The sequence below is a fragment of the Embiotoca jacksoni genome, unplaced genomic scaffold (assembly GCF_022577435.1).
Source record: "Embiotoca jacksoni isolate LCO1_2020_lvr unplaced genomic scaffold, fEmbJac1.0.p SCAF_114, whole genome shotgun sequence".
In the NCBI taxonomy this organism is placed as follows: Eukaryota; Metazoa; Chordata; class Actinopteri; family Embiotocidae; genus Embiotoca; species Embiotoca jacksoni.
The window spans coordinates 138,529-147,500 of record NW_027185246.1 but is presented as its reverse complement, the minus strand read 5'-3'; the positions used below and the strand labels follow the sequence as shown (position 1 = coordinate 147,500).

Sequence of the window (8,972 nt, the reverse complement as noted above, 5' to 3'; positions counted from 1 at the left end):
AGCTGATAACAAGCTGGATGGTCCCTCTCCTCTTTAACCTGGAGGATGCAGCGTCCATGATTTCCATGAAGAATATCAAATGATTTTTAATGATATTATGAACCGTAGACGATGAAATCCACTAATTCTTTGTAGTTTTGCGTTGAGGAACATTATTCTTAGATTGTTGAACTATTTTCCGCCTCTCTGAAATCATCTTTTATACCCAATAATATTACTGATCTGTTGCCATGGTAACCTCATCATCATAGTCAGATGTTCCACCAGGTGATTTTTTTATCTTTACACAACTTTTCTTTTGTTGATCCTGTCACAACGTTTTAGAGACGTGTTGCTGCCATCAAAATCAAAATGAGCAGATATTTTTCATAAAACTATAAAATTTCTCAGTTTCAACATTTGATATTTTGTCTTTGGTCTATTTTCAGTTAAATATGATTTTATATAATTTAATAATCGTCACATTCTGGTTTTATTTAAATTTTACACAGCGTCTCTACTTTTAAGAAACAGGTTTGTATCTATTCTAAAGTTAATAATTTTCTGAAGTTAATAATTATCTTACAATTAATAATTATTAAGTTAATAATGGTATATATAATTCCATTTGGTGGATAAATGAGTGATTAACAGAATATCAGTGGAATAAATTAACATTTCTGATGATAAACTGAATATATTTTATTCATTTTTCTGAAGACGTCACTTTGAGAAACGATTTGTGACACATTCAGTCATTTTATCTATTAAACTATGAATCGATCAAGAAATGATCAGAATGTGACGACCTCATAATCATCGGTCTTCTCACTGAAATCCGGAACCACGAAACTGATCAGAACATGTTGTCATGGACTTACTGAGAAGGAAGGAGGTTCGTGGAGGAGGCAGAGAGTCGGAGGAGTTCAGGAGGAGGAGGAGGAGGAGAAGGACTGTCGAAGCCATGACGAAGGATCAGAAGGTGATGGAGGATCCAGTCGACTGATGATGAAGATTAAGAAGTTTGTTGTCGAGCTGTCGACGCTGAATGTCACAACACAGACTGAAACGCTCAGAGACTGAACCACAACTTCCTCTAAGTGGTTGGAGGTTCGGGGGGAGAGGGGTGAGGAGGGAGGGAGGAGGGGGAAGATGGGGGGTGGCACTCTGAACATCTTCAGTCCATCAGCAGCAGACAGACGTGTGATAAAAGATGAATATAATAATTTAATAATATAATGGTTAGGTTAGGTAGTTACTTTATTAATCCCCGAGGGGAATTTTTTTTTCCGCTACAGCAGCATACAGGAAGCAATGAGATAATAATAGAAAGCAATAAAATAGCAGCAAAAAAATATTAAATATAAAATGCACAAAAATGACGGTCCATTACGGTCACATTAATAATCTGATCGGAGCTATTAACGTTCAGACCGTTACGACGACTTCGAGTTTCTCTGTCAGCCAATCAGAGCGGGCGAGGTTCACGTGTTGCTATATCCTGTTTCGTATCCTTCATCACCAGCCAGATGGTTTCACATTTCACCCGTTGGTACAAAAGCTGCACGCAGCCGACCGCTGACCTGCAAACTGACAGGAAGTCTCTGTCAGCTGACGGCATCCAATCAGAGGCCTCCGACACATCCAATCATCATCATCAGAGACGCCCAATCAGTGACACGCATGCAGCTCATTGGCTGATTGATAAAATAAAATACAAATAACTGATCAAAAGACAACGTGTCCTTTAATAGTGTTTTATTCTTCTCTTCTTTGACGGCTTGTTACAAACAGCTGACGACTCAAATACAAATGTGATTACAAAAATAATAGAGGATCCTTCAAACAGAGGCAGAGCGAGTCCCCGGAACAGAACCGGAACAGAACTGGGTCAGAAGGACTGAATGACTTTAATAAACGCAGCGACTCATTAATCACATGACGTGGTTTCATTGTGAGAAGGAAGAAAAGATTCACGTTAAAGTCGTAACATTCTGATACAGAAACAGAGCAGCTTCTTATTTCCACATTGTTGTGAAAATCTCAGGATAGTATTTCCTGTAATAAAAAATAAAAGCTTCATCTGTGATTCAGCTGATGTTCAGATGGTTGAGGGAGGTTTAGTCCTGCCTCCTGATGACATCATCCCACTTTAAGTCTGTTATTCTGATGAAAACAGGAGTGACCTGCGGAGGTCCTCGGGCCACGACTTGGAAAACATTCATTAGTCCTTCCTTTGGTCGCAGGTCTGATTCCCGTCCAACGCTCCTTGAGCAAGGCACTGACTGTTGAGAGGGGCTCACCACGGCACGTTACTGTGACATCACCGCCGACCGCCGCAGGTTCGAATCTCGAGCATCCATCACTGCCACGGTGCTGCTGAGCAAGGCACTGAGCGATTACCTAGAGACTGATGGACTGACAGTTGTCTTCATCATCCTCATCGCTCGGCTATGAGTTTCCAGAAGGAAGTATGTGGGGGGAGTCAAAGGTCAGAGGAGGTTCCTCCCACCATCAGGGGGGGAGTCAAAGGTCAGAGGAGGTTCCTCCCACCATCAGGGGGGGAGTCAAAGGTCAGAGGAAGTTCCTCCCATCATCAGGGGGGGAGTCAAAGGTCAGAGGAAGTTCCTCCCATCATCAGGGGGGGAGTCAAAGGTCAGAGGAGGTTCCTCCCACCATCAGGGGGGGAGTCAAAGGTCAGAGGAAGTTCCTCCCATCATCAGGGGGGGAGTCAAAGGTCAGAGGAGGTTCCTCCCACCATCAGGGGGGGAGTCAAAGGTCAGAGGAAGTTCCTCTGCAGAGTCCAATCAGATCGCTGCGTCGTGTTATAGAGGCAGAGACGACTCGACTTTCTGAGTGGCTGAAGGTCGCGCTGGAGGAAGAGGAGGTTGTCTGCAGAGAGAAACAGCTGCAGGTTAAAGAAGGATGATCAATAAAACTGATCAAGCTGATCAATCTTCTTCAGAGAGGGGGAGGAGCTCCCTAAAGTCCTACCTGTGTGGACCGGCTGCAGGTGCGACAGCTTCGTGGGGTACCGGTTTGGCTTTGGAGGCGTAGCTGGAGTGAGGCAACAGGTGGGGGTGGGAGGGCGGGGCCAGTGGGCGGGGCTTTCTGGGCACCACAGGTTTAAGTGGAACACGCACCTGAAGAGAGAATATAAAGTAAAACCCACATCTGAAAACAATTTACTATGTTTAACAATATTCATCAAACTCTGAGACAACAAACAACAAAAAAACAACAAACGTTTGTTAAAACAGACTGAATCTATCAGTTATCACAATAATTAATTAGAATCAATAGATCGATTATTGCAGCTGTAAAAATCAGCAGCTGAGACTCAGATAATCAATCAGTGACTGTCAGAGCAGCTGTCACACCGACGCTCAGCGGTGTCCCTGAACGCCTCACACCAAACACATCCCACACCAACCAGCCAGCACACCTCAGCATCAGCTGTTCGATCAGCTGTTTTCTACAGGCCAGCTACATGCTAACAGCTAGCAACATGCAGGTGCGCAGTACCTGTGCAGGTGTGACGGGATCAGGGGGGAGTGGTTTGGAGGGCGGAGCTAGTCAAATCACCAGCGGCTGGACGGTTAGTGAGGAAGAGGAAACAGGACAGCTCTACGGTTTACTTCTATTTTGAAATCCCTGTCTGCAGGAAACCGAGAGGCGACTCAGACAATCTCTAAAAGTTCTGTTTGCAGTCAGTTTGACAAACACTGATCTGTGTGCTATGAATTCTGGGTAAAATTGATTACAAACATGGCTGAAAACAACGATCAGAATATTTTACTGTGAAACGTCATCAATAATTAAACAAATTAATAAAAAACAAATAAAACAAGTTGATGTGACGATCGACATCACAGAAAAATATAAAACAGGAGGAAACACTGAAAGACTCCACTGAAGTGAAGGATTGTGGGTATTGAGTTTGTTTTCCTTCATCAACCTGAACAAAGATGATTTTAAATATTATTAAAGGATCAATCGATTGATTTATTGATCGATGAATGACAATAAAAGGCAGTTAAATAGGTCAATTAAACTCTGTGATTCCATTATTCTAGGTTACACACACACACACACACACACACACACACACACACACACACACACACACACACACTGTTTTGTGTCCTCCCTCTCTGGTCACATCCACCAGGAGGAACTCTGAAACATCCGGTTCTCCTCCAGTTTCCCAGAGGCGTTGGGGGGAGCGAGCTGGAACGTTCTCTGGAGAACCGGATGGACGAGCTGGAACGTTTTCTGGAGAACCAGATGGACGAGCTGGAACGTTTTCTGGAGAACCAGATGGACGAGCTGGAACGTTTTCTGGAGAACCAGATGGACGAGCTGGAACGTTTTCTGGAGAACCAGATGGACGAGCTGGAACGTTTTCTGGAGAACCAGATGGACGAGCTGCTGCTTCACCGTAATAATCTGGATTTCTCCAGATCTGCTTCCCTGAAACCTGCTCGGTGAGAAACTCCCGGACTCTATGCTTCACCTGCCGGGACTCCGCCTCCACCGAGCGGCCGTGGAGCTCTCGGGGGAAACGAGGGGAGGAGTCTGTTTCTACGTGAAGGACGGTTGGTGGACGGAGTCTCTTAGAGACACTGATCATAAACTGAAAATCGTTTTACTCCTCGTTCCTCCTGCTCGGTGTTTCTGTCCCACCGGAGGCGCTGCAACACCTGCTGACCAGATCAACCTGGACAAAGAGGAGGAGGGAGGAGATCTACAGGAGGAGGGAGGAGGTCTACAGGGAGGAGGGAGGAGGTATACAGGGAGGAGGTCTACAGGAGGAGGGAGGAGGTGTACAGGAAGAGGGAGGAGGTCTACAGGAGGAGGTCTACAGGAGGAGGGAGGAGATCTACAGGGAGGAGGTCTACAGGGAGGAGGTAGGAGGTCTACAGGGAGGAGGGAGAAGGTCTACAGGGAGAAGGTCTACAGGGAGGAGGTGTACAGGAGGAGGGAGGAGGTCTACAGGGAGGAAGTCTACAGGAGGAGGTCTACAGGGAGGAGGGAGGAGATCTACAGGGAGGAGGTCTACAGGAGGAGGTCTACAGGGAGGAGGGAGGAAGTCTACAGAAAACCCTCCTCACTAACTCAAGGAGCCCCCCAACACTATGGAGGTGATAGTGGACTTTAGGAGGACCCCCCCAACACTATGGAGATGATAGTGGACTTTAGGAGGAGCCCCCCAACACTATGGAGGTGATAGTGGACTTTAGGAGGACCCCCCCAACACTATGGAGGTGATAGTGGACTTTAGGAGGAGCCCCCCAACACTATGGAGATGATAGTGGACTTTAGGAGGAGCCCCCCAACACTATGGAGGTGATAGTGGACTTTAGGAGGAGCCCCCCAACACTATGGAGATGATAGTGGACTTTAGGAGGAGCCCCCCAACACTATGGAGGTGATAGTGGACTTTAGGAGGACCCCCCCAACACTATGGAGATGATAGTGGACTTTAGGAGGAGCCCCCCAACACTATGGAGATGATAGTGGACTTTAGGAGGAGCCCCTCAACACTATGGAGGTGATAGTGGACTTTAGGAGGAGCCCCCCAACACTATGGAGATGATAGTGGACTTTAGGAGGACCCCCCCAACACTATGGAGGTGATAGTGGACTTCAGGAGGAGCCCCCCAACACTATGGAGATGATAGTGGACTTTAGGAGGAGCCCCCCAACACTATGGAGGTGATAGTGGACTTTAGGAGGAGCCCCCCAACACTATGGAGGTGATAGTGGACTTTAGGAGGACCCCCCCAACACCATGGAGATGATAGTGGACTTTAGGACTGCAGAGAACATCACCAGTACCAATCTGTCCTCCATTCAGACTTCTACACATCCAGACTCAGGAAACGGGCCGGTAGCATCTCTGCAGATCATCCCACCCTGGACACCTGCTGTTCCAGCTCCTCCCCTCCGGGAGGCGCTACAGAGCACTGAGCACCAGAACAACCAGGAACAAGAACAGTTTTTATCTGCAGACCGTCACTCTGCTCAACAGTTAAAACTGGACCTTTTTTGCACGACACCCAACTCCATCAGCACCATTGTTTTAGGTGTAAATATGTATATATTCATTCATTTCTATTCTGTAAATATGTCTATTTATGTTTTATATGTCTATTTATGTTTTATATGTCTATTTATATGTCTGTTTTTGTATTTTTTTTTGGATGCCAAGAGTGAAGCTACAACTGGAGTCAAATTCCTTGTATGTGTCAACATACCTGGCCAATAAAGCGATTCTGACATAAACACACACACACACACACACACACACACTTTAGTTGCATCCTGCAGGGGGCGCTGCAGCTGTATGTGAATGTACCTGGTCACATGGGGTGGGAGGGTCAGGGGGCAGAGGCTTGGTGGGCGGGGCCAGTCGCTGAGGCAGCAGAAATAAAAGTGAAAAGAAGAAGAAGAAGAAGAAGAAAGTCTCCTTAAACGGACAGTACAACGCTCCATCACACGTGTGTGTGTATATTTACACAGATCATGAAGACAACACGTCACCACGACAACACAGACACCAACAGTGACACCTGGAGCACATGAACGCCTCCAGGTGAGCTCAGGTGAGTTACCTGTGGCAGGGGTTTTAGGGTGGGATCAGGGGGGAGTGGCTTAGTGGGAGGAGCAGGTCTGTCATGAACCTGATAGGAGAGAAAACAGGAAGCAGAGGGACAGCTGGAACATGCACACAGCAGAGGAGCGAGGACAGAGGTCAAAGGTCACAAGCAGCGAGCTGTGGTGGCGTGTCACTTCCTCCTGGATGTTTCACTTCCTGTTTCTGTAGTATCTAATCAGATCTAGTTCCTGTCCTCCCACATCCTTTATTCTCAGGAATCGTTCACAGAAACAGGAAGTAAACAAAACCTCTACATTAAAATATGGGAACGTTTCATTTGACGTTTCAGGAAACTTCCTGGAAAGTTTCCTGAAATCTTCCAGGATGTTTCCAGATTGAAAGGAGCTGTTTCAGGTGTTAAAGGATCATTCCATTTTATTTCAACCTGACGCTGTCATGCTAACTTTAAACTCATGAAACTACAGAAGGGATGTCTTCCTCTACACAACGTAAACAGTAGAAACAGCTCCACCTGCTGTTTGTCTCCATCAACCAATCAGAAAGTAATACAGCTGAATACACACAAGCTGTCAATCACAGCTTGTTTCTATTTTCTAAAGTTACCTTGGATTTGTGGGGCGGGGTCAATGTCGGTGCGGTTGCTATGGTTACCTCTTTGTGGGGCGGGGTTAGCTGGATGTCGCTTTGCGGGTTCAGGTGGTACCTCAGAGGACGGACCTGCTCTCCGTTCCTGCCATCGACTCGTTCGGTTACCGGAGTCCTGAAGAAAATGTGACATCAGTCAGAGACACTAAAATAAAACATTTGGTTCAGAGACTAAATAAATATGAAATAAAACATCTGGTCCAGGGCTGAGACATCAGGATAGATAGCTGGACAGCTGCAGTATGTTTCACTGAGACAAAGACAAGGACCACGTCTGTCCATCAGCCATCAACAGTCTCCACCTCGTTGATGGTTTGTAAAGACAACACAGACCACTTTCTACCTGTCTACAGGTGAGATACACACACACACACACACACACACCAAGGGTCAACGTGAGGCGTTCAGGGTCAGGAAAACAGAAAGCTGCCGTTCAGGTGTGAGGAGACAGTCAAGCGAGTCCACAAGGACACAACACAGAACCAGCAGGTCCAGAAGTACCTGTACATGTGGGCGGGGTCAAATTCCAAACCCCACATCTCACAGTCAGTCACACTGCGTCATGGGGAAAAACATCAGGGTGAGACTGGAGGTGAAGCTCAACAGTGTATTACAGTGTGTGACAGTGACTGTGTGACAGTGAGACCATGTGACAGTGACTGTGTGACAGTGTGTGACAGTGACTGCGTGACAGTGTGAGACAGAGTGAGACAGTGTGACAGTGGCTGCTTTCCAGTGACTGTGTGAGTGACAGTGTGACAGTGACTGTGTGGCAGTGACTGTGTGACAGTGTGACCGTGTGAGACAAGTGACTGCGTGACAGTGAGAGACAGTGACTGTGTGACAGTGTGAGACAGTGTGACAGTGGCTGCTTTCCAGTGACTGTGTGAGTGACAGTGTGACAGTGTGCGTGACAGTGACTGTGACAGTGACTGTGTGACAGTGTGAGACAGTGTGACAGTGGCTGCTTTCCAGTGACTGTGTGAGTGACAGTGTGACAGTGTGCGTGACAGTGACTGTGACAGTGACTGTGTGACAGTGTGAGACAGTGTGACAGTGGCTGCTTTCCAGTGACTGTGTGAGTGACAGTGTGACAGTGTGCGTGACAGTGACTGTGACAGTGACTGTGTGACAGTGTGTGTGGCAGTGTGCGTGTCAGTCACAGTGTGTTAACATGTGACAGTGTGTGTGACAGTGACAGTGTGTATTTCAGTGTGTATTACAGTGTGTATCTATATTACAGTGTGTATCTGTAATATAGTGTGTATTACCTGTTGTGCTGTCGGGCTTTGTGAAGTGGGCTGTTTGGTCCAAGACAGAAAAGACTCCGGCGGAAACGAGGGAAGCGAAGAGCGAGGAAGAGGAGGACGACGGGCAAGATGAAGAGGAAGATGACGAGCATGGCTACTCTGATTGGATCGGACTCTGAACAGAGAAACAGGAAGTTAACCAGAGTCAGAGAGACGGGGGACACCAGTGGGATGTCATGGGGGACGCACCTCCAGCTAATTGGGCCGGTCCGCTGTCCACGCTGCCGCCGTGACCCGAGTACCTGCAGTCAGGTGGAGCCCAGCCCACCTCACAGTGACACTTCTTATTACTGTTACACACCTGCAACACACACACACACACACACACACACACACACACACACACACACACACACACACACACACACACACACACAAACACAGTTTCTGAGCAGCTGCTCCAACGTGTCGTGTAA

At 47.1% G+C, this 8,972-nt stretch overlaps 2 protein-coding genes across 8 annotated transcripts in view; both read right to left on the bottom strand.

Moving 5' to 3' along the window:
* Positions 1 to 1,027, bottom strand: part of LOC138194806 (semaphorin-4A-like) — a 14,663-nt gene extending 13,636 nt beyond the window's left edge. Inside the window, 1 exon segment of the mRNA XM_069143791.1 lies at positions 861 to 1,027. Coding sequence (XP_068999892.1) covers positions 861 to 945 — 85 coding nt within the window. The 5' untranslated portion in view covers positions 946 to 1,027.
* Positions 1,028 to 1,707: 680 nt separating this feature from the next.
* adam15 (ADAM metallopeptidase domain 15) overlaps positions 1,708 to 8,972 on the bottom strand; it is a 14,954-nt gene continuing 7,689 nt past the window's right edge. For 2 of the 7 annotated variants that reach the window (XM_069143785.1, XM_069143789.1), the window contains 8 exons: positions 8,746 to 8,857; positions 8,518 to 8,671; positions 7,748 to 7,801; positions 7,205 to 7,361; positions 6,597 to 6,665; positions 6,341 to 6,397; positions 2,974 to 3,122; positions 1,708 to 2,871 (listed from right to left, as the gene is read on the bottom strand). In XM_069143785.1, the coding sequence (XP_068999886.1) occupies positions 2,805 to 2,871; positions 2,974 to 3,122; positions 6,341 to 6,397; positions 6,597 to 6,665; positions 7,205 to 7,361; positions 7,748 to 7,801; positions 8,518 to 8,671; positions 8,746 to 8,857 (819 nt within the window). In that variant the 3' untranslated portion in view covers positions 1,708 to 2,804. Of the gene's footprint in view, positions 2,872 to 2,973; positions 3,123 to 3,504; positions 3,638 to 6,340; positions 6,398 to 6,596; positions 6,666 to 7,204; positions 7,362 to 7,747; positions 7,802 to 8,517; positions 8,672 to 8,745; positions 8,858 to 8,972 lie in introns of those variants that run through there. The other 5 variants (XM_069143786.1, XR_011177954.1, XM_069143787.1 and 2 more) reach the window with 5 other exon arrangements.